Source organism: Pelodiscus sinensis, chromosome 1 (assembly GCF_052426305.1).
Source record: "Pelodiscus sinensis isolate ZL-2025 chromosome 1, ASM5242630v1, whole genome shotgun sequence".
Taxonomy (NCBI): Eukaryota; Metazoa; Chordata; order Testudines; family Trionychidae; genus Pelodiscus; species Pelodiscus sinensis.
This window is the reverse complement of record NC_143052.1, coordinates 256,027,180-256,052,089: the sequence shown is the minus strand read 5'-3', so window position 1 is coordinate 256,052,089 and position 24,910 is coordinate 256,027,180. Positions and strand designations below refer to the sequence as shown.

Below are 24,910 nucleotides of genomic sequence, written 5' to 3'. Positions count from 1 at the left end.
TGATCTTATTCAACATGTTGATTGTTATATGTATTTTGGGTCATCTTGTTACAATAGTGACTAAAGAAAATTTTAATTGGTTTATTCCTTCTAGCATTATACTTCTGGCTTCTCAACAAGGCTGGCCTGGGGCAGCATGGGCCTCAAAGAAACTGGCAACTACTCCCTGGAGCAGGCATGGGTGGCAGGGGCCATGCTGCTGGCCATTGACTGCTCCCTGTGGCTGAGGTGCTTGCTGCCCCTCTTCGGTCATTCGTGAGTATAATTGTCCAGGCTCTCACACCCCTCCTTTTCCAACTGATGTGAAACAATCATATTCCACATACATCCCATTGTATTGGCACAACCAAATGCTGACCTTGCTGTAAGTTATGATAAGAGAAAGCTGAATACCAAATTTGATGGTGCTAGCTCTTACCATTTAGGAGGAGTTCTCGAACAAACAGATTCACAGATGGGTGGATGACACACAGACATATGCACAAACTTTTAAAAAAAATACATATGTATGCACACACACACACACACACACACACACCAAAAGAAGGGATATCAAGTGTAAGTAACTCCCTTCTTTTGATATGCTAACGCTTATGCCCAAATAAATCTCCTTGGCGTGCTGCACCACATAAGTATAGGGTTCCATATGGCCCAGCAGTCTTATGCAGTTTCTTGACATTGTAAGAGGTGAAAACTTGAGTCCCTCAATTACAGCCCTCATGGCGATGAACCTGGTCTTGGGGAGGGTGGTCATCTCAGTAGTGGAGTCCAAATGAGCCCCCACAAAGTCTATTAAGTGGGATTGAGCATGGATTTCTCATTTATGAGGAGACCCAACCTGTGGAATAGGCCCTTGACTAGATCTATATGTCATAGCACTTGATTCCTGGACGAACCCCTGATTAACCAATCATCCAGGTAGGGAAATATCTACACTCTATGCCTCCTTAGGAAGGCTGCTACAGCTGCCATGCATTTTGTGAAGACTCAAGGTGCTGTAGAGAGGCCAAACAGGAGGACCAAGAACTGAAAATGATCTAGCCCTATGGTGAATCTCAAGAATCTCCTGAGAGCTGGGATCACAGAGATGTGAAAGTGTGTGTCCTTTAAATCAAGAGCAATATACCTGGCCCTCTCCCAGATGCTTTAAACAAGAGCCATGGTGGCTGCCGCAGGCCACATAGATTCAAGCTGTGTGTTAAGTGCTTGAACCCAATGTGGCCTGCGCATCCCCTCTCTCCAGAGGGGGGAGAGAAGTAGAAAACTCCCCTAACCACTAATTAACTACCAGAAAACTATTTACAACTAACAAAAAACTTCAACTAATACTAACTACTATAGACACAAAGCTGAGGGTTGGACTATCAATCAGTCAGGCGCTACCACTACAGACACGGGCTGCAAGAAGGAACTGAGGGGGTGGAGGGCCAGAAAGGATATATATGCACTGATATAGCAGCGCCACTCCACTGGGCTCCCTGGCTGGCCTAACAGGTACTGCTGAGGCAAAAAGCTCTGGAATCCATGCAAGCAGTGCGCACATACCTAAATAGAATGGAAATGAGCAAGCACTTGAAGAAGAACCTCCAGAATATTTTAAAACTTCAGACTGAGAATTGTTGAGCAAGTCATACAAATATATATTTTATAAAAGAATTTTGGAAGGGATATAATCCCTTACACTATGGCATAAGACAACCTCTAATTATTGGAGTTACGAGAATCCTTCTCTGCAGGCAGGCTATCCCATAGCGGGTACTGCAGTATTTCTCATATATTCTTTTGTCAAAAACAAGATGCTGAACCATATGGGCCTATGGTCAATTCCAGCACGGCATTTCCTATATTCCTGAGTACTTAATGACTACAAATAAAAGTTCAAGGAGAAGAAAGGAAGGTTACTTACTCATAATTGTTGTTCTTTGAGATGTGTTGCTCATATCTATTCGAATGAGGTGTGCGCATGCTGCATGCACTGTTTCTGGAGCGTTTTTTCCCCCAGCGGTACCCATTGGGACGGCAGGTCGCCCCCTGGAGTGGCACCGCTATAGTGGAGCATAAGTACCCCTGCCAGCCCTCCCCCTCCTCGGTTCCTTCTTGCTGGAGACTCCGATGAAGAGGAGGTGTGTGTGTGTGTGGGGGGGGGGGGAACTGAATGGACACCAGCAACACATCTCGAAGAACAGTCACAGGTAAGTAACCGTCTTTTCTTCTTCGAGTGATCGCTCCTGTGCATTTGAATGAGGTGACTCCCGAGCTAAAACCATACGGAGGCAGTGTTGGAGATGCACTCCTAAGGACAACACAGCTCAAAGGTCATAACAAATCAATCATAAATTTATTCAACACAATAAACAACTCATCCGAAGTACTTAAATATTGACCAAACTTTTTTTTTTTTTTTTTAGGTTTACAGAACTGAACTGAGAACCGCAGAACCCAGAGCAGCATCATTCCTGGCCTGCTGGCTAATAGCATAGTGCGCCATAAACATGTGAACAGAGAACCACGTGGCCGCTCTACAAATGTCCACTATTGGGACTTGTGCCACAAAAGCTGCTGAGGACACCTGGGCTCTAGTGGAGTGAGCCTTAACCTGGGGCAGCTCCCTGTGTGCCAGGATATAACACTCCCGGACACACGAAAAAATCCAAGAGGACAGTCTTTGGACTGATACTGGCAACCCCTTCACTCTTTCCGCAAAAGAAATTAACAACTGAGATGATCTGCGAAAGTAACTCATTCTGTCTATGTAAAAGGCTAATACCCTTTTCGCGTCCAATGAATGTAAGGCCTACTCCTTAGGGGAGTGGTGGGGCTTTGGAAAGAAAACAGGTAAATAAATGTCTTGAGACATGTGAAACGAGGAGACTACCTTAGGGAGGAAGGCCGGGTGCAGACGCAGGCTGACCCTATCTGCGGAGAACACCAAATACAGGGGTTCTACCGTCAAAGCCCTGAGCTCGGACACCCTCTGCGCCAAGGTTATAGATACTATGAAGGCCACCTTAAGCGACAGGTACTTAAGCGAGCACGTGGCTAAGGGCTCAAACGGGGGAGACATAAGCTTAGTAAGCACCAGATTAAGGTACCACTGAGACACAGGTGCCCGTGAGGAAACAACCTATGTAGGCCCTTGAGGAACCTCTTAACATGGTTAGTAAAAAGGGATCTGCCACCAACCCTGAGGTGGAAGGCCGACATGGCCATCAAATGGACCCTGATGGAAGAGATAGATAGGCCCGTTTGACGCAGCTCAAAGAGGTAGTTGTGGATAACTGGTACCGGGGCCAAACAAGGGTCTAGCTCCCCACTGACTGCCTACAGGGAAAACCTCTTCCATTTGGCTGCATAGAATGACCTGGTAGCCGGCTTTCTGCTCCTCAGAAGAACCGTCTGCACACCCTCGGAACAAACCAGCTCTGGCTCTGTCAACCATGGATAAGCCAGTCTGTAAGGTGGAGGGACCTGACGTTTGGGTGGTACAGGAGACCTCCCTCCCAAGGTTGAGGGACCAGGTCCTGAATGGGCAGGAGACACTGTGGCCCAGGAACGAGAAATAATGGGGGCACTTCCTGTTCACTTCTGTAGTGAACAGGTTCACCTGGGGATGATCCCACCTCTGGAAGAGAGGTAAAAGGACAGCATCCTTCAAGCACCATTTGTGGGCCCTGAATGACCGGCTTAGCGTGTCCGCCAGTGTATTCTTGCTACCCGGCAGATATGCTGCCTGGAGGTGACTGTTGTGGGCTGTACACAATTCTCAACAGAGAACAGCTTCCTGACATAAGGGAGAGGAGCAAGCCCCTCCCCCTGCTTGTTTATATAAAACTTAGCGGCTGTATTGTCCAGCAGCACTGACACTGTTTTCCCTGAGAGTTGGGCTAGGAAGACCTTGCACGCCCTCCTTACCACTCTCAACTCCCTAACATTTGTATGTAAGCCCTTCTCGTGAGGGGCCCACAATCCCTGCGTCCTGTGGTGCACCATGTGAGCGCCCCACCCTTCATCCGAGGCATCTGTTATCAGTCTGACCAAGGGTACCTCACCCAGGAAGGGGACTCCCTTGCACTCCTCCTCCTGTCGAGTCCACCATTGCAAAGAGTCCACTACCCCCACAGGCAATGACAGGACAGAGTCCCAATGAGCCCTGGCCTGGTTGAACAACCTCGACAACCAGGCTTGTAGGGGTCTGAGTCTCAACCTGGTGTGGCGAACCTCATAAGTACAGGCCGCCATATGTCTGAGAAGCTTCATACATGTCCGGGCCGTTGTAAGCGGAGGCAGCGTAAGGTCTTGTGCCCATGGTCGCTATAGTTTGGAACATGGCCATGGGGAGATACACCCTTCCTCTTGTGGCGTCTATGTAGGCTCCCACAAATTCTATGTCCTGAGAAGGAGTTAACAGAGATTTCTCCTCATTTAACAGTCAGTCCTGCCTCTGCGGGCTGTCCACCCTAGCCGCCTTGGGGGGTCTTGACACTGAGGCATATGGGATACTTCTTCGGTGCAAGACACTAAATCCTCACAACAGTGGCATGGGCACCTGCCACTCATGATAGGCCCACAGCATCCAGAAAGGCCAGGGTGGCTGGGCCTGTGGGGGCCAAGTCTGCTGGAATTCAGAAGTCCCAGCACAGTGCTGAGACCGGGAGCGGTACTGGGAAGAGAGCCTAAACGAGCCCACGGAGCGCACCGACTCCAGTTCTGACTCCAAAGAGTAGTCTGAAGCAGACCATAGCGGTGCTGTAGAGGGTGGCTTGGAGAGGTGATGTAGCCTGTACCTCTCCATAGACTCGGGCTTCCCCGCATGCGGTTGTCTCGGCAGCCCCATCGACAATGGTGCCGGAGCACCGGTACCAGGAGCCGTCTGCACCTGACCTGGTGCCGATATTGCAGGCACCAATAGTGGTGCCAAGGTAAGCAGTGCCGGCAGATGGCAGGAGCTCTGGGGAGGTGCGGCAACAGTTGGTGCCGCATGGAACATCGCAACCTGTTGGACTGGTGGCGGTGCCGCCACTGCCAGTGCAGAAGCCAGTGCTGACCAGGCCACCAGTGTAGTTGCCGCTACTGGTGCTGCCCCTAGTACTGCAGGCGAAAGTTCTCCAGGGCACAGCGACAACGGAGGTGAAGTCGTTAGCTCAATGAGCTTCTGTGCCACCTCAAAGGTCTCCGGGGTGGATGGATGGTGCGCCAGGATTGGTCCCGAACTCTGTCCATGTGCAGTAGTCTCCCTTCTCCCCTGTGCACCGACATTGTGGCTGCCTCTAAGAGAGTCTAGGAGTGGAGACTGAGGGCAGGGCCAGCCTCCATGGGTCTTGTGACTAGGCGATTTGCCACTCGCCTCCTTTCCCTTCTTCGGCACCGGAGACTGGGATTGGTGCCTCAGTGCCAAGCTCTTCGGTGCCATGTTACGGGAAGGCCCCGGTTGAATTTCCCACACTAGCATCGGTGCACTACGCACCGGTTGGAGAGCCGACTCCATCAGTAACAGTTTTAAGCAGGAATCCCTCTCCCGCTTCGTATGAGGCTTAAAACTCCTACAGATCTTACAGGAGTCAGTGAGATGAGACTCTCCCAGACATTTTAGGCATGAGTCATGGGGGTCTCCTCTCGGCATCGGCTTCGTGCAGGACATACAGGGTTTAAAGCCGTGCGGGCCTGGCATCCCCCTCCCCAGAGGGAGAGAGCACGAACGGTAACAACAAACTAGAAACTATTAGAAAACTAATAACTGGAAGAAGAAACTACCAACAGGCAAAACAACTAGCTATTGCTGGGTTCTGTCACAAGAATAGAGAAGCTCCAACAACTGTCACAGGCGGTAAGAAGGAACTGACAAGGGGGAGGGCCAGAGGGGTACTTATGCCCTGCTATAGCGGCGCCACTCCAGGAGGCAACCTGCTGGGTACCGCTGGGGGAAAAACCGCTCCAGAAACTGTGCATGTGGCACACGCACACCTCATTCGAATGCACATGAGCAATCACTCGAAGAAGAAAGAGAACTTACATGGAGAATATGAAAATAAACTGCTTGTTTACTTACCCTACCATTGCTGACAACAGCCATTTGCCCAGGAAGCAGTTTAAGAACTTCTTTACAGAATAGCTGGTGAGTCTGAATTATATCCAGTCCTATAGTGTTGTATTTCTTCTCAAAAGTACTGTCATCCATTCCCTAAAGCACAAGTAAGGTGCAAGATGGTCACCAGTTTCAGCAAAAAACAAAACAGAGTGATAGTCAGTTGGGGTTTTTTAAAATTGTTTATAACAACAACAACAACAACAACAACTAAACAACATAAAAACAAGGACAGTAGGAAAGAACTCCTCCAGCCTTAACTTCAGACCAATCTCTGAAGCTAAGGCTGGAGAAGTTCTTTCCGTCTCTCCCAAGCAGCTAATTTGTACTTCCCCCTTGACCAACAGCACAACAGAAGAACCAGGCTGCCTGAGTTTAAGCAATTTTTTTACCAGGAAGCGCTCAGAACACTGTCATTTAAAGAATCGTGACTCTTACTACAATGAAGTTCAGAATTTTGTTAATTTAAAATATTTTGTGCTCTTACTCAGAAAAAAATTGATTATGAAGGAGAAAAATAAAATTTCTCATGAATAAAAATTTCTCACTTGTAACTGGAGTTCTTCAAACTGTACTCTATATATTCACATTTGTGGGATGAGCTGATCAGTTGCAGTTTAGATGGTGAAACTTTAATAGGCATTGCTTGTTGGAGCACACAAGCATCATGCCAACCTTTCCTTTCAACATCATGAACATTCTGATGGTGAGACTATAAAAGGATGTGTGGTGGCACTATTGCCAACCTCAGTTCCTTCTACATCTCACTCAGGTTGTTTGGAAATCAAGACTCAAAAGGAGGAGCAAAATGGATGTGTTCCTTATACAGATATGCAGCATCTGGTTATGGGTGAGTATCATTAATTGGGACTCCATGTAATGTGATTACTAATTGCTAAACAAGACCAAGAATGGGAATATGTAGAAGCTACTCAAAGAAGAAATTAAAGAGTGTTTGAAGACCTACCCTGACAAATCTAATACCTGATTGTGTGGCTGGAACTCCATGTTGCATATTTCAGTTAGTGAGACATGTCTTTTAAACGACAGAGGCACTGCTTTAGTTTAGAAGAACTGAACCTATTCCCTCATGGGGAGTGGATGATTACTAATTTATAAGAATAATGAACAAACACGCTAACCCACTTAGAAACTGTTGGTGCAGCAACCTTTGACTTTTTAAATACTCGAATAAGAGATAAAAATGTCTTATACTTCATAACATCAGGCAATAAAAAGTTATTCTCAGCTAGAAATGTGCCACCTCTCATGTAACTGAAGTAAAGTATGAAATGGAAAAAGGAAAAGGAAAAACAAAGAAAGAAATGGGCAATAGTTTATATAAAGTCATCAAATGATTATTATTCAATAAAATGTTTTTCACTGACCGCAACAAGCAATTTCTTAATTTTAGTTCCTGTAGCAAGGGCTTTTGCTGTCTCCTCCTTAGATATCTTACTTAGGAAACTTTTTAAGTTACTGTTTTTCTGCGTTAAAAAGGCAGTCAAAATTGCCCTGGCAATGGCTGTGTTATCTTCCATTATTTTTGACATTGGATTGTTCACAATCCCTAGCCGCATATGATTGCTTGTTTTCTGCAAACAAAGAAATATATATAAATTTAATTTTACAGTTTAATCTTCTCACACTTGATGTTTACTTATTTTCTTAGTCCTCTATGCAGGGAAATAGCCTTAGAACAGGGGTCTCCAAACTTTTCAGCCCGAGGGCCGCATTAACTATCAAACAGCAGTTCGGGGGCCGCTTTCACGACGGGGAATTTCAGTTGCCTATTGCGCCCTCTGTCGCAGCGCGGCCGGTACTCTGACCATGCACTCCCTCCAGTGCTGAAGGGGAGGGAAAGGGGGGCCCGGGCCCACCCTCACTCACGGGCCCCAGCCCAGGGCCCTAAGGACACGGAACCAGCTGGCTCCGGTCCGGCTGACAGGGCTCCTGCCGTAACTCGTCAGCCCGCCAACTCTAACGAGTTCTGCCCTAGGCTGCTTCCTTTCCCTCCTCGTGTGACCCTCTACCTCCCCCCACCGTGGGGCAGTCACCTTTGATTCATCCGTCAGGCTGACGGTCGTATATCCAGACGCCCACCCCTCCCGCCGGGGCTGGTCCTGCCGTCTGGGTGGCCGTCGGGTCTGGACTCCTGAGAAGGGGGGGGGCTTTTCCCCCTGCTCTCCCCTTCCTCTGCACGCTGTCCTCCCCTCCTGCTTGCCACCGCTCACTCCTTCCCCCCCCCCCCCCGGGCGGAAGGGGTCACCTTTTTAAAGTTCCCGCCGGGGTTCACGTTCCCCCGCACGTCGCCGGGCGGGCGTTACCACCACCTCCCATCCTGCCCCCTGATTGGCCGGCTGCCCTGTCAGTCTGGGCGGGGGAACGCCGCCCGTGCTAACCCCCCCCCCTGCGCCGTTTGCCGCCGCGCGGCCACTTGTCAGCGGAGCGGCCCGCTTCTCCTGCCCCGGCGCGGCGTGGGTACATGCCGCACACCCCTGACAGGGCCCCCTCCTCCCGTGGCAAGAAGGGCCCGTTCGGCGGCGCCCCAGGGACGGGCGGGGGTCACGGGCGGGGGTCGCCTCGTCACACCGGCATGCGGAAGAAGGCGGGGCCAGACAAAAAGGTCTCCACGGGCCGGATGAGAGGGCCTCGCGGGCCGCATCCGGCCCGCGGGCCGTAGTTTGGAGACCCCTGCCTTAGAACATTGGTCATTATCTTTTACAGATTACTATACCTGTCTGATTTGTCTTTTGAACCGCCAAGTTTTATTTCATTTAAAAATTATTTGCTTTCAAAATCAGACATAAAAGTACAAAAGTATCATATCACTTGCTTATTTCTCATTTTCACCATATTATTATAAAATAAATTGATTAAAATATAAATAATGTACATACATTTCAGTGTGATATGTCTCCCCCGAGGATGACATGGACCTATATTTTAATCCCTATAGAAAGCAGTGCAACTTTTCTACCATTCAAAAAAAAAAAAAAAAAAAAAAAAAAAAAAAAAAGGGACTACTATTTTTCTACATTTTGGTCCTCCAGTTTCCCAAGAAACACCGGGTAACTCCAACTAGTCTGCTATAATTTAAAAAACAGAGTTGTGGACAGTATTCATATTCTCCATAATCACGGCCACTAAAATCATTATTTTCCAACAGGAATTGTTAGAAACTTACCAGGTGTTTCAAAGCTTTAGAAAGCAAATGTCTTCCACCTGGCTTGTCAAAATCAGCAACAATCCAGATGGTAACTGCATATATTACATCTTCACCTAAAAGCAAAATTAAGCAAAGAAATTTACTCCAAAAAGTTTGAGTAGATTAAATCAAGGAAAGACTCTCATCGATATAACATAATCAGATGATAAACATCAATATTTAGTTAATTAAGCTATTCTGTCCCGTGAGGTCCTGCTACACATTATTTCTTATCTAGATCACCACTATGATCTCTGCTCCTGCCTTTTAGTGAGGTGGGAACTTACCTATGAGTATGTCTATTACTAGCCTCCTAGCTTGATCTAGGGAGGCTAATGAGGGCGACCGAAATTGCAAATGAAGCACGGGATTTAAATATCGAGTTAGCTGTTATTCTTCCTGGAATGAGGTTTAACAGCTAATTCGATTTAGGGCTTTAATTCGGAATCCTGTTTCACTGCTGCGTGTAGATGCAGACAGTTACTTCGGGCTAGTCAATTTCTAAAATGGCGACCGGCCAGGAACATGCTAATGAAGTGCGGGATATTTAAATCCAGTGCTTCATTTGCAATTTCGGTCACCCTTATTAGCTTCCCTAGATTGAACTAGGGGGCTAGTGCAGACATACCCTAAAATTCTAAATAGTACATTGCAAACCTCTAATGTTTCAATTATCTATTTCTTTCAAACTGAAGGTGAAATATTACAATAAGCAAGAAAAAATGCTTCCTTATTGTAGTGGCAAAAAAATCTTAAGACAATAAAAAAACCCATCCACTACCTACAGAATCCAATCTTTTTATTCAGCTAGCAAGTGTACCAGAATATAGTCTTCAGAAAACTTCAAGTAAATAATTTCCTCTTCTTCCAAGATAGAGTTATAATAAATGTAGAGACTAAGTGTGGTAAATAGAGAAAAAGTATAACAAAGAGCTAAGTTTCTGTTTTAAATTGAAATTTGTAATCGCCCTAAAATCTTCAAGTCAAGTCATATGAGCCTGGAAAATTGGAGTTTGTGGGGAAAATCTGAAGTAATTTGAATAAGGAGTTCCCACAACAAAGCAACCTAGATATTAAGTATTTTTGTAGGTGAATAAGCCTTCCAACAATTTTGCCTACATCTATAGAAAAAACAGGGCATTAGACATATGAAGAATATGTTGTAAGATTCCATTTAGGTAGAAAGGAGTCATATTTTCTGGAGGAGGAACTATATATGCATTGACAGAAGTGTGGGGACTTTGCCCATTCATGCTGCTACAGTGCCAGTAAGTTTTGAATCAATAGCCAAGTAAGAACTATTTTCAAAGTTACTATGACTGAACTAGGCATCAAGATACGACTGTGTCTGCATTATTAAAGACAGATTTGAAAAAGTAACAAGGCACTGTGTTCGTTTTTTGTGTTTTTAAGTAATCAGATTACTTCTCATGATTACTTTAATCTACTTCCATTAAGCCATTGTTTTAACAACTTTCATAATGACTTCAAGTCCATCATCAAACAAGCTTACTGACCCAAGAGATACTGGATGTTGCAAAAACAAACAAAAAAAAATCAAGCTTACAAAGATCCTTATTAGAACAATCTTTCTTTATATATTTACCTCGACCAACACTAACATTTCTTTATTATTCTCAGTTTCCAAATAAGTATTTCCATATTTGCAGAAAAACAATATTATATTGTTAAAAGGTTGTACAAAATAAAGTTACCCTTTTTTGATAAGTATTTCATGTTCTGTGAAATTACAGCACTCTTATCTTGTGCATCCAAAAAGGAGAAAGTGGAGAAATCTTCCACACCAACAGGAACTGTAAAGTTTAAAAAATAATTTGTTACTATTAGGAGTGGAAAAAAATTATAACAAATCAGGCAGGAAAAGTATTTACCTGATGTAGATATGAAATTTATATATGTTCTTTTAGTGTCAAGAACTGTGGGATTTATACGGGAAACTACATTGTGCTGATCCAAGAGGAAATCTACTGCATCCATATGATCACTTAGCAAACCCTGTAATAGTAAAAATAAATCTAACTTTTCCATAAGTATAATTTAATTCAACAAGTTTAAGATAAACACAAGATGACCATCTTACTATATATTTAGAAATGTGCATCTGTCTGTCCATTCAACTATGAGTCCATTTGTTCAAGAACTGCTCTTAAATAGTAAGAGCTATGATCACCAAATTTGGAAGACAGCTTCCTCTTATCATATCTTAAAGCAAGGTCAAGGTTTGCTTGTGCCAGAACAATGGTATGTACCTGGAATTCAATTATTTCTCATAAAATGGAAAGGGAGGGTTCTGGTAGGAGGGAATTATTATGAAGAATAACCATAGGAAGGCAGCAAAGGCCCAGAGATGGGGATTAGGGCAGCTATAACCAAATGAGGGCAGCGAGGGCAGGGCTGGAGAACGGGACAGCTATCTCCTATACATTTCAGAGAGTTTGTCTATCTGTCTGTCTGTCCCACCCAGGGGACATTTACTTCTCCCCAGGCTATGCCAGCTGCAGCCTTAATTGACAGGCACGTCTCACCTGTCCCCAAGCTGTCACATTGAGAGAGTGCTGGATCAGTCTGCATGCTGAACCCCGCATTCCCAACCCACCCCAGAACAATGATTTAAATGAAGAAAAACAAAACTTATTTGAGTTAAGGACTCAAGCAATATTGGGTAAATCTTCTAGTTTATTTTTAAAATGAAATTCAGGATCATTTCTGGGTTCTCATTCTGAAGCCTAGACTGTCTGTGGGGTCAATGTGAAGTGATGGAAACAGCTAAAAGTATGGCTGAGAATTCCTTTTGTTCACAAACCCATTAGATTCAATCACGAGTGGGATTTGTTGCTATCACAGTCCAATTTTTATGTTCTCAAGCCATTTTGACTTTATGGATTATATCCATGTCACAGCAAGACATGTTACATGTATGTAATTAGAAAAATGTACCACGAGCCATGGTGGATTCTCTCATCATTGACAAATTTTACATCAAGAGTGGATGTTTTACAAAAAATATTATCCAAGGAAGTTCTAGGACATGTAATATACAGGTCAGATTAGATTATCACAACAGTCCCTCCTAGTCTTGGAATCTATGAATGTACCCCAGAGGTGGGGAACCTTTTTTGGGTTGGGTGCTGCCGACCCACAGAAAAATCGGACGGGGGCTACACAAGTGAGAAGCAAAAAATAAAAAACAAACACTTACTGATGTGGCCTCCGACTGAGAAGGAGAAAGACACTCCTCACATTCCCCTTGCACACCAAGGCGGGGGCAGGTTAGTAGATTATGTGTGCTCCAGCCCCATGGTGAGGCGACAGGGGGGCTGGAGCCCCAGTCCGGCTCTCCAAATGCTGGGGGGGGGGGGTGAAGTCGGAGTCCTGAGCCTCAGGGGCTGGTTCCATGCAAACCAGGGCCTTCAACCAGCCCCCTGGCCTTAGGTTCCCCACCCCAATCTATACCATGCCAAGAGTACAATACCATTGTAACATGTGAGATAACTCAACCAGGCATCACTCTTACTCTACAGCTATTATGCATGCAACAATTTCATTGGCTGTCTAAGAGAGACTGCACAGATGGTAGATTACTTCATTCAAATGCCACAGCACTTCAAAACTACCCACACAACACAAGTGGGCTGTGTCTACACTGGGCCACTTATTCCGGAAAATCAGCCGTTTTTCCGGAATAAGCTGCGAGCTGTCTACACTGGCCCTTGAATTTCCGGAAAAGCAACAATGCTCTACTGTACAAAATCAGCCGCTATTCCGGAAAAACTATTCTGCTCCCGCTCAGGCATAAGTCCTTATTCCGGAACACCGTTCCGGAAAAGGGCCAGTGTAGACAGCCCAGTAGTCTTTTCCGGAAAAGCGCATCTACATTGGCCACAGACGCTTTTCCGGAAAAAGGGCTTTTCCGGAAAAGCAGCCTGCCAATGTAGACACTCCTTTTCCGGAATAACTGAAAACGGAATGGTATTCCGTTTTAAGCATTTCCGGAAATTCATGCCAGTGTAGACACAGCCTTAGCATATAACGAATGAAGGTTACTGTGATGGATGGGAGAGATAAACACCCCAGCATTCAGCAACTAAATGGTTAAAACCCAGGTAGCTAGGAAATGTTGGCAGGGAGCCAGGAGAACCAATGGGAAGAAAGTGTTGAGATTTGAATTGAAAGGAAATCTGCTTGCTTCTTCTCTTTTGTGGAAATTTTAAACCAGGAGCTGGTGGAAAAAGATTAACTGAACCACAGATATACCCTTACCCAGAAAAAGAATACCCATGCCTAGGCATAGACTGGACCTTGAAGATATGGATATATAAGTGATAGGGAATGTTCACTGAGACATGATTAGGTTATTTTATTTGTTTTGTTATTTGGTTAAACTCCTCTGTGCGGAGTCCATGTGCCCCTTCTCCCCACCTCTGTACTTAAAGATGAATCCCAGGGGAAGCAATTCTTCGTGCTTTAATCTGCTTTTTCTCAGTTGCTCTAGAACACCTAGCAAGCAAGTATGCTATACCAAGCTTTCTTCCGGAGAATGGGAACTGCTAGTAGGTGTGCTACATGGTGCCTGCCATATGATGTGACAACACGTAAGTGTCCCGTCCCCCCCGACTCCTCCTGCCCAAACACCTCCTGCCTCTGTCCAGACGCCCCCTTGCCCTCAGGAATATTCAAAAACATCTAGGGAAAAACTAGGGTTGCCAGGTGGTTTAACCAAAAATACCAACCCCTCCCCCCCCCAAAAAAATCCCACAAACCACTGGGGAAAAAATTCTGTTGAAAAAAAAAGGGGGGGGGGGACCAAAGTTGTTGAGAAACAAAAAAGTGCTGCGCCTATAAATGGCCCCGCGCTCCTCACTCTCCCACTGCTGCCAGATGCGGCAGGGGAAAATTGTCCCCGCCAGGCTTCTTTCTGTCCAAGGGAAACAGGAAATACCGGACATTTTACATGCCCGGTATTTTCTGGTTTTTTTTACCAGATGGGGGACGTGAATACTGGATTGTCCAGGTAAATACTGGACACCTGGCAACCCTAGGAAAAGCTAGAAGAGAGCATATGCGTGATCTGGCATGTATTGCTTGGGAAAGGTTTTACCAATAGGCAACACCAAGCAGCATAGTACCCATAAATGAGAATATGCACACACAGCTCCTCATAGCAGCACACAGCTCCTCATAGCAGCACACATCCCTTTTCTGATGTCTACATAACTCTCCCAACCAGGGATTTGGAGCAATCAAATTTTTAAATTGTTCCGCTCCAGCTCCACTCCGGCACCAATAGTGACTGCTCCAGCTCCGCTTTGACTCCGCTCCGCGCTCTGACTCAAATTAATTTTTAACTAAATAAAAAAGTACATACTTTAATTTTGAAAAAACATTATTTTTATTCAGAGTTTTAAAACAATGTAAATGTCATCAACAATGATACAAACTAGAATCATTCATAATTCAATCTGTAAAAAATTATTGCAGCAATTAAGTCGTCTTTCATAGCCTGCCGCAGATCATTTAAAATTAACTTTAAAGCCAAAAACTGTTGCGCTACACTAGTTTGAGTTGTTGGCATGCTCGAAGCAATTCTACAGGCAGCCTAAATGCGGTGTGGGTAGTTGTGAATGGCCTCAAAAACAAACTTAACTTTTATCCTACCAATAGACTCCATCGCCTCACAATCTTCCCAAAAGTTTCTCTCGAATAATTCATTACAATTATGAATCGCAGAAACTCAACGGCATCTTTCTTGTTTATCCAATTCCTTTCTGAAGTCATCATCTTCTGAAGAATTGGTGCTTGAATTATCTCCATTTCCCTGTGATGGTTGAAGACATCTCAGGGATGGACGCTTAAACAAGTTCAGAGTGGAGACAGAAGTTGAGAACAGCCTGCTATTTCTGAAGGATGTAAACTTTCCAAAACCATAAATTCATTTGTTGGTGACTCCTTTTCTTGTGTTTCGTTTTCTTCAATCTCTTTTGCTGAGTTCAAATGTAGCAATAGATTTTGTTTTTCGAGTCATTGAGCAATATAAGGAGCCCTTCCCTTTGCCTTTGGTATTTTCCTTGAGATAAGAAGAATCCAATACCGTGGGTCAACATAAACTCCAGCAAAGAAATAAATATTATCAAAAAGCTTCTCTTTGCGTTTATGCATGGAGGACAGAATTCCTTCTGCGATTTGTCCACCATTTTCTTGCAAGAATTTTGACAGTTTTCGCCATTAAAACTCCCAGGGTTACATCGACAGCTTGAAGATACACGGTTGTTTGGTTTGGCTTTGCCAAGAGGTCTTGCAGGTTCTTCACTTCGTCCCATTCAGCTTTTGTTAACTTGAGTTCTCTTGTTCCAGCAGCAGCCACCTGTTCACAGTAAGATTGAAAAACAAGAAGCCGATCAATAATCGCAAATGTTGAACCCCAGCGAGTCACAGTATCCAATGATTGAGTTAGCCCATATAGATCAAGCAGAACACTTTGAATACCTGGGGTTCGTGGTTTGACGACGACTTGTTGAATTTTTGCCAAATTTTTGCCAAATTTGTTCAGTCCATCCCAGATTGCCAACCAAAGAGTGTGAATAGCACACCTCATCAGTTGGACTTTTGAGTCGTCCACATGAAGCTAGGTTGGAAGTATGAGGCTAGGTTCATTAACCCATTGCGCAGCAGCATCCACGTTGAGTTCGATTTCATCCATTCCTTTAGTTCGTTCATCAGGAAAAATAGCTTCAGTTCTGTCCACATCCCTGTTCTCAGAGGTAGAAATGGTTTCATTGTCCTCGTTGACATTTTTGACGGCACACATCATGTTTGCTGCATTGTCAATGCAGATGCTCAGTACTTGCATTTCACTGATCCCAAATTTTTCTAAAATAGCTTTTACTTGACTTTTCACATAGGAAGAATTGTGACGCCCTTCAGTGTTGATTATGTCCAAGGTTTTTACCACAGCTTTCTCTTTTCCTTCTTCATAGTACTGAGCATTGATTGCCAGGAAATTTCTGTTTTCACGGGTTGCCGCATCCATTTTCAGGTAGCACAATTTTTGCTCCAAAGCTTTCTTGACCTCTTTGTGACCAAACTCAGCTGTGCTGACAACTACATGATGAACCGCATCGTGCCCCGTGGAAACACGAAGCTGCCGACCCATTTCACCTGCAATTTTTTTGGAATCCTTTGTTCTTTAGCCTGAAGGTAGTGAGCGGTGTTGAACTCAAGCAAACCATTTCCATCAGCCCTTCACGGAAAGTATTAGCATCCATGGCGACTGTAACCTTTGAGGACTTCAACTAGGAGTCAAGTTTTGTTTGCTCAATTTTGGGTTTCTTTTCAGATGAAGTGCCGCAAAAAATCTTTTCTCCAGGAGTTTTCAAAGAGCCAGATGAACGTCTTTTAGCCGCGTCACCTTTCTGTTTTGCCTCATCTTCCTGGTCCTTTTTTGTAGCCAGAGCCACAAAGTTTTCAGGATGGTTATGTTTTACTTGCCACCAAAGGTTGAAACTTTTCATGGCACTTGCTTCACTTGTTTAGAAGCTACATGGTTTGAGCTCACCATTCATTTCCTTTTCCACCTTGAACATTGCCAATTTCTTCTTTGCTTTTCTCAGAAGCCCAAATTTGGGCTTTTCAAATTAAAAGTAAAGACGTTATTGAGATCCTTTTCCGTAAATCGGCTATCAATCATGGGGGACAGATTTGATTTTTTTGTTCAAGCCATGGCCAAATCTTCTTGTGCTGCTACCACATTCAAAAGTTTCTTGTTATGATCTTCGAAAAGCAATGAACAAAAGCATTAAATTTGTTTATAATGTACCTACTTGTGATAAATTAAAAGTACCTGAAGTGGTTAAGGTATTTTGGATTTTCTGTACAAAAATGATCGCATTTTCTTTTTACACAAAATTATTATTAAAGCATATTTTAATATTTTATCATGTTTCTTGCAGTTTTAGTGAAGTAAGAAGTATTTTAATATACATAATTAATATACATTTTTATTTATAAATTGCAAGTTAGTTTTTCTTATGACATTTTGTGGTAAAAATATTCAAAATATTTTCCAAGTTTTTAATTAATATCTCAAAAACGCTTTAATATAGACATATCAATGAAATTTGGTATGTGCCATAGTGTTAGCATATGCTATCCCTGTTCTACAACATTAGTTGTTGGGAAGTAGCGAGGCTACATGTTACAAGGTTAAAAATAATCACATACTAATCTATCTAATCTACGCGAGTACGTACTTGCCTAACCTTGGCACAAGGGTGGGAGCAGTCTGCAGTGTTGCCGGATTTCTGATAATTACCTGATTCTTTAATAAAACATATCTCCAAAAACTTTGTAATTTTGTATCTGTACATTAAATCTTGATTTCGGCTGAAGTGAGAATAAATGTGACATATCACGTAAAGTGGTAAAGTAGATGTTAATATCAGTTGTTATAAAATCTGAAACGTTTTGGCACCTTTAGGACTTTCTTGATAAAATATCATTCATTTTGGATTGAAAATGAAAAAAACAAAAAACAAAAACTGGAGCAGTAGAGCAGTCAAGATTTTCTGAGCTTCGGCTCCGCTCCAGCTCCGGGCAAAAACCTTCAGCTCCACTGCTCTGCGCTCCAGCTCCGGGCTCTGCTCCAAAGCCCTGCTCCCAATATTACACAACTCAAATACAATAACACAAACAGTGCACACAACACATCCAGCCCCTCATGGCATCACATACCCATAATTTGCCACTTGAAGAAATCAACACAAATCTAACAGTTAATAGCCTAGACACACACTAACAATTGCCAAACAACAATATATCAACATACACAGTAACCCTACTTGGAAGCCTAGAATACCTGTGGATTCAGCATGAAGTGATGGAAACTGCTATAAGCATGGCTGAAAACTCTGTTTAGAATATCACCAGGGTGAATAATCAATGAAATAATCACAATGTGTTACCATCCAATTTTTAAATTCTCATCCATTTTTTACTTTTATACATACATGGTTTACAATCTATATTTGTGTGACAGCACAGAAGTCAGACTAGAATGAATTTCTATTCCTCTTTAATTTAGAGCTTTTAGATATCCAATGCTAAGACAAGGATTGCTTAAACAGAAAATAAATGTATAAATAATCTATGAAAGAGATTTTAACAGCTCAGGTCCAAATTTCCTTATGAATAGCTACAATTTTTCTTCACTTCTTGTCTGAAAACATCTCAAAGATTAACATGTACTGTGTAACCTTAGAGCTTCAATAATCAATATGCATTAAGTTTCAAATTCATGAATGCAAATTAAAGTAATGGTCATTTCAGCTTTCGTAACAATAATTTCAAACAATCTCATTATAAAATACAGGTTGTAAGCATGACTATAACAATCTATTGTCAAATATTTCACCTTACATTCTTTCATAAATGCTAAGCATACCATGAAAACTGCTCTCTGGAAGAACCCTGTGGCATCAGTGATCCTCTGGAGAATAACTGTCTCTAACTCTGCAGCAGTCATCTCTTTACCGATAAAGGGCACACCATTAAACAGAGCTTGAGGCAATGAGCCCAGGCCAGTCTTTTTATAAAAGGTTGCTCCTGCCTATTCAAATAAGGAATATCACAGAGTTAAACAGAATGTGGTTGACTGTAATAAGAAAGAAAATTAATATCAAGACACAAGGAACACTAATATCTAAGCCCTCTCTGCTGTGGCCTACATTTATGAATCATAAAGTGTAAACTAAATTCACAATTCTGTTAGGATTTTTCAGAACGTGGCTTGGAAAAATAAACAGTTAAATTGTACATAAAGCACACATTTATCAAAAAAGGAAGGACAAAAAACTGTAAACTCATATAAAAATATTTAGACCTTTGTTTTTATGTCACTATCATGAACTATTTAAAGAATATTAATCAAATGCAGCACAGATGATATTATAGCTAAGACATTATTTAAGATATATAGTTGAAAACAGTGTCTGAATGAACTTCAGAAAATTACCCACATTTTAATAATAAAAGAAAATATTCCCTTCCAATATTATGCATAAAATTCACTACTATATTTCCTGTTTCCTTTTACTATGCCTCTCTCACCTCACTGACAGGGAAGTATGGTGACTTTCCTCTACACATAGTGGTTGACCTTTAATATTATGATCTAACAGAATACTTTTTAAAGAAACATCTACTGATAATAGAAAAAACAACTTCTGATAACAGAAAGTATCAATTTCAAGAGAGACATATTTGTACTAACTGACTGAGCAAGTCCCTGCTTGGAAAAATGTTTCCATCTGAAAATTACAAGCATTCAAAATAACAGAAAAAACAGCACAGTTCCACTTCTTGCCAACAATGTGGCCCTCTATAAAAAATCTCTACTCCAATTCACCAAAAATCTTACATTCAAGAAGAACAATTCAGTGAGACTTTAGTACTGGCAGTCTCCAGGTTACGCGGATCCGACTTATGTCGGATCCGTAGTTACGAACGGGGCTTTTCTTGCCCCGGAGGACGCGGGTGGCAGGACCGCCCAGACACACCGTGGTCCCACCGCCCGCATCCTCCGGGGGGAGAAAAGCTGCTCCACGTCTCCCTGGTCTGCAGGGGGGAGCCCCTCCTCAGCAGACCAGGGAGACGCGGAGCAAAGCCGCAGCGGACTTGGGGGGCGGGACCGCGGCACGTCTGGGCGGTCCCGCCGCTCGGGTCCTCCGCGGCTTTGCTCCGCGTCCCCCTGGTCTGCTGGGGGCCACGAGCAGCTTTTCTCGCTTGCGAAGGACCCGAGCTGGGGGACTGCCCAGACGCGCCGCAGTCCCGCGGCCTGGGTCCTCCACGTCTTTGCTTCGCGTCTCCCTGGTCTGCTCCCTGGGGACCTACCCGGCAGCGCCCCAGCTGCTCTGTCCCAGGCGTCCAGATTCAGCCGCTGTTGAAACTGATCAGCAGCTGATTCCAGGAAGCCCGGGGCAGAGCAACTCTGCCTCGGGCTTCCTGTAGTCAGCCGCCAGCTCCGACTTACATACAGATTCAACTTAAGAACAAACATACAGTCCCTATCTTGTACATAACCCGGGGACAGCCTGTATAGAGAAATCAATGCATGAAAAAATAAACTAGGCTAAAATTTAATAGGACACATTCTACTCTCTCAGACCTCAGTAAGAATGCTCACCTCCATTATATATGACCTGGTACTTAAATTAACAAGAGAAAGGTTTCAACTCTATACTTCAAATGATAAATACTGGCTACATCAAACTAAAATTGAGAAAATAGACTTCATAAATGTTCATTTTTTCTCTGGAAGATTTGCCTTTAGTGTCTCAGGCTATGTCTACACTGTACACTTATTTGAAAAAAGCTATTCCGGAATAGTTATTCCGAAATAGCTTATTTTGAAATAGAACGCCTACATTACAGGGAAGCCTCAAAATTAGTCTGAGGCAGGCTTCCCTAACGTAGATGTGCTATCTTGATTTAGAGCCCCAGGGGGCACTGGGGAGGAATAACTTAGAATGGCTCTGGTGAGGGGCTATTTTGAAATAGCAGCAGTGAGTGTCTATACATGCCTTATTTTGAAATAGGCATTATTCCTCGTAGAATGAGGTTTACTGATTTTGGAATAAGCCATCCATTATTCAAAATTATTTCAAAATGGCTGTGTAGACGATCAAATTGTTATTTCAAAATAATGCTAGTTATCTCGAAATAACAGTGCAGTGTAGATGCACCCTCACTGAACATTCATATCATCAAGAGGGCATGTATCAACAAAATCTTCTTGATAATCCTTGAATTTAAGAATTACATCTTAGTCTGGAGATTGTACAGTCAATTCCCTATAGATGGCCTCGTTTCCATTTACCAATCAACTCTACACGTATATCAGCTAAATATATCTGTTCTCCTTAGAATTTACACCATGATTGGAAGACGAAATTACTCACCTTCGTGCAATAACAATAGTTCTTCGAGATGTGTCCCCGTGGGTGCTCCACTCTAGGTGTCAGCTCGTCCCGGCGTCACTGGTTGGAGGTTTTCAATAGCCATTGTCAGCCAGACCACGCATGCGAGGTCAGCATCTCGCGCTGTTTGTGCCCTTTGATCATTGCACGCAGTCTGGCCCCTGCCAGTTCCTCTCACTGCTTAGTTATCTGCAATTAGAAGCAAAGAAATCTCCAAAGCGGGGAGGAGGGCGGGACATGGAGCACACACGGGGACACATCTTGAAGAACCATCGTTACTGCATGAAGGTGAGTAACTTCTTTTTCGAGTGGTCCTTGTGGGTGCTCCACTCTAGAGGTATGTCTAGACTGCATCCCTCCTGTCGGTAGAGGGATGCAGATTAGGCAGGTCGACATTGCAAATGCAGCGGGGATTTAAATATTTTTTCCAATATTCTAGGTATAAGTACCGTTGGGGGAAATGTGTAGAGCAATGACATCCTCCAGCTGATTAGGAGTGCATCCCCCAGTGATCCCTTGCCAATACTTGCCTTGGAACAAAAAAGTTGGCACTTCCTGTTGTGTGGGGTGGCAAATAGATCTATTAGAGGCATTCCCCACATGCGGAAGATTCGTCGAAGGATGTCTGCTTGTATTTCCCACTCGTGGTCCAGTGGAAACTATCTGTTGAGAGAGTCTGCAATAGCATTGTTGGTGCCAGGTAAGTAGGATGCTGTGATAGAGATGCTGTTTCAAATGTACCAGTTCCACAGATGGACCGCTTCCGCACATAGGAAATGTGATCTTGCTCCTCCTTGCTGATTGATGTAATACATCATGGCAATATTAACGATCAACACTCTGACAGTAGTGCCGGTTATTTGAGCGCAGAAGTATTTGCATGCGTGAGAGATAGCCTTCAGTTCCAGAAGATTTATGTGCAGAGCACACTCGGAATCTGACCAGCTGCTCTGCACCTTCATTCCGCTCACATGTGCGCCCCAGACGGTGATGGAGACGTTAATTGGAAGGTTGCGGACGATGGAACGAGACCCCTGCCATGAGGTTGCATGATTTTGTCCACCATACAAGGGATCTGCAGATGTAAATTGGAGGTGCTACTGGTTTTTGAATGCTGTGTTTTGAAGGTATGATACCAAGGCTAGCCAACGCTGGAAGCATCGAAAATGCAGTCACGCATGAAGCACCACAGATGTAGTAGTGGCCATATGACCCATCAGCTGTAGGCAAGTGTGCACCGACATTGTAGGGGCACATATGAGAACCTTCATGAGGTCTTGTATTGCATGGAATCTCTCTATTGGTAAATACGCTCTCGCAGCGACAGAATCAAGCGTGGCGTCTATGAACTTTATATTTTGAGTCAGATCTAGTGTGGACTTCTGTTCGTTAACAATGAGTCCCAGGGAGTCAAAAGTCTGTTTGGCTAGTATAACCATATGGGACGTCTCGTGTTGTGTTCTGCCCTTTACAAGGTAATTGTCTAAATAAGGGAAGATGATAACATTCATGCGGCGCAGATGTGCCACCACAATGCAAAGCGTTTTTGAAAAAATCCTGGGAGTGGACGCTAGACCAAACGGTAGTATGCAATATTGGAAGTGGTCGTCTCCTACTACAAAACGGAGGAATCGCCTGTGTGCTGAGTGGATGGCGATGTGGAAATAAGCATCTTGCAGCTTGAGGGCTGCAAACCAGTCTCTGTTGTGAAGTGATGGGATTAAGGTGGTGAGAGTCACCATCTTGAACCGCTGTTTCTGGAGGTAACAATTCAATCTCCGCAGATCGAAAATGGGCCTCCATCTTCTGGTCTTCTTTTGAGTTAGAAAATAGCGGGAGTAAAACTCCCTTCCTCTGAATTGATCTGGGACACACTCTATCACCCTGATGAAGAGAAGGCGGTGGGCCTCTTGTCTTAAGAGATCCTCGTGAGATGGGTCCCTGAAGAAGGAAGGGGTTGGTGGGATGGATGGAGATGAATGGAATCGTGAATCCAGATACCACAAGTTCCAGAACCCATCAGTCAGATGTTATATAGTGGCCCACTGGTGGTAAAACGGCTATAAACGATGGTGGGAAAAGGGAGGAATGTGATGCTGGCTCGTAACAACGTGAGATGCTTGCACACCCTCGACCGAGCCATCAAACCTATGCTTCGATGATGGTGGATTGGCCACGCGTACTGGTTGGGGAAGTCTACGCTGAGGTAGCTGTTTCGTGTGTGTCTGCTCTTATGGCCGCTGATGTTGTCTTTGATACTGGTAGTCATATGTTCTCTGGTAAGGATAATATTATTTATGTCTAAAGGGAGGGGTGTATATTCCCAGTGTGTGCAAGGTCATACAGGAATCTTTTCCAGAGTGGAGGACCTCAACCGTTTGATCTGCGAACAGTTTCCGTTTGTCAAACGGAAGGTCCTCCATCTTGCTCTGCAGCTCTTTGGGGACTCCAACTGTGGCTAGCCAAGACGCTCCTCTCATAGAAATGGCTGTGGCCCTGGATTCGTGTGGCTGTATCCGCGACATCCATCGTGATTTGAAGCCCTGCCCTAGAAGAAGCATAGCCTTCTTCTACCACTACCTTCAGGATCAGCTTTTTGGAGTCAGGGAGATATTGAGCCAGCTCAGTTAACTTTGAATAATTGTCGAAATTATGATTCGAGAGTAGAGCGGCATAGTTTGTGATGCGCAGGAGTAGGGAGGCAGACGAGTAAACCTTCCTGCTGAAGATGTCGAGCTTCTTTGAATCCTTGTCTGCCCCGGTGCTTCTCAACTGCGGCATCTTTGAGCTTTGTCAGGCCGCATCCACAACCAGAGAATTAGGTTGCAGGTGATTAAATAAAAACTCCAGGCTCTTCGATGGCATGAAGTATTTCTTGCAGGCCCGTTTGCTAGTTGGTGTCGTAAATGCTGGGGTCTGCCAAATTTCTTCTGCAGCCTCCATGATTGCTTCGTCTATCGGAAGGGCAATTTTTGATCATTGTTGCAGATGGAGATTTTTCAGCAGACGATATTGTTTGGTCTGCACTTCCGCTAGCTGCACGTCCTGAGATTGAGCAACCCACTTAAAAAGTTCCTGAAATTGCCTCAGGTCGCCTGGGAAGACTGCCTCATCTGGAGAGAATGAAGACTGGTTGATTGGCGAAGTCTCCGGAGATTGATCCTCCTTTGGATATCTGACTTTCCTCCGGTTCAGACTGATGTGGTTGTATCAGAGGACTGTTCGAAGGCGGGGCAGTAGGGTACTCCTTCTGTTTTGTGCGTGTGTCACAGCTGGAATGTGATGATAGTCCGGAGAGTAGCAGTAGCATGACGATCGGGCATAGAAGCAAGACCTATAACAACAGTGTGATCTGTGATATCGATCATAGTACTGGTCAGAATAAGTTGGGGAAGATAGTCTCAAGGATGCTATGCTGCCATGCCTTCTGTAATAGCATTGCTGAGCACAGTAAATGACGCAAACACCTGCCAGATGGTAGAGGTGAAAGTGAGGTGTGCCTGTGAGAGTGTGTTGTATGGTCTCGCGGCAGCTCTTGGTGCAGTGATCTGGGGCTGAGCCGAGGTGACACAGATGCTCTGGTGGTGCGAGACCACTGATTCCCGTGTATAAGGGAATGGCGCATATGAG

At 44.1% G+C, this 24,910-nt stretch overlaps 1 protein-coding gene and 1 pseudogene across 5 annotated transcripts in view; both read right to left on the bottom strand.

The window, feature by feature from the left end:
* UGGT2 (UDP-glucose glycoprotein glucosyltransferase 2) overlaps positions 1–24,910 on the bottom strand; it is a 190,882-nt gene that overhangs the window by 81,001 nt on the left and 84,971 nt on the right. For all 5 annotated transcript variants that reach the window (XM_075918804.2, XM_075918806.2, XM_075918807.2 and 2 more), the window contains 6 exons: positions 18,748–18,912; positions 11,183–11,306; positions 11,006–11,104; positions 9,270–9,364; positions 7,471–7,677; positions 6,047–6,178 (listed from right to left, as the gene is read on the bottom strand). In XM_075918804.2, coding sequence (XP_075774919.2) covers positions 6,047–6,178; positions 7,471–7,677; positions 9,270–9,364; positions 11,006–11,104; positions 11,183–11,306; positions 18,748–18,912 — 822 coding nt within the window. The remainder of the gene's footprint in view (positions 1–6,046; positions 6,179–7,470; positions 7,678–9,269; positions 9,365–11,005; positions 11,105–11,182; positions 11,307–18,747; positions 18,913–24,910) is intronic.
* Positions 14,550–18,042, bottom strand: LOC149525736 (uncharacterized; annotated as a pseudogene).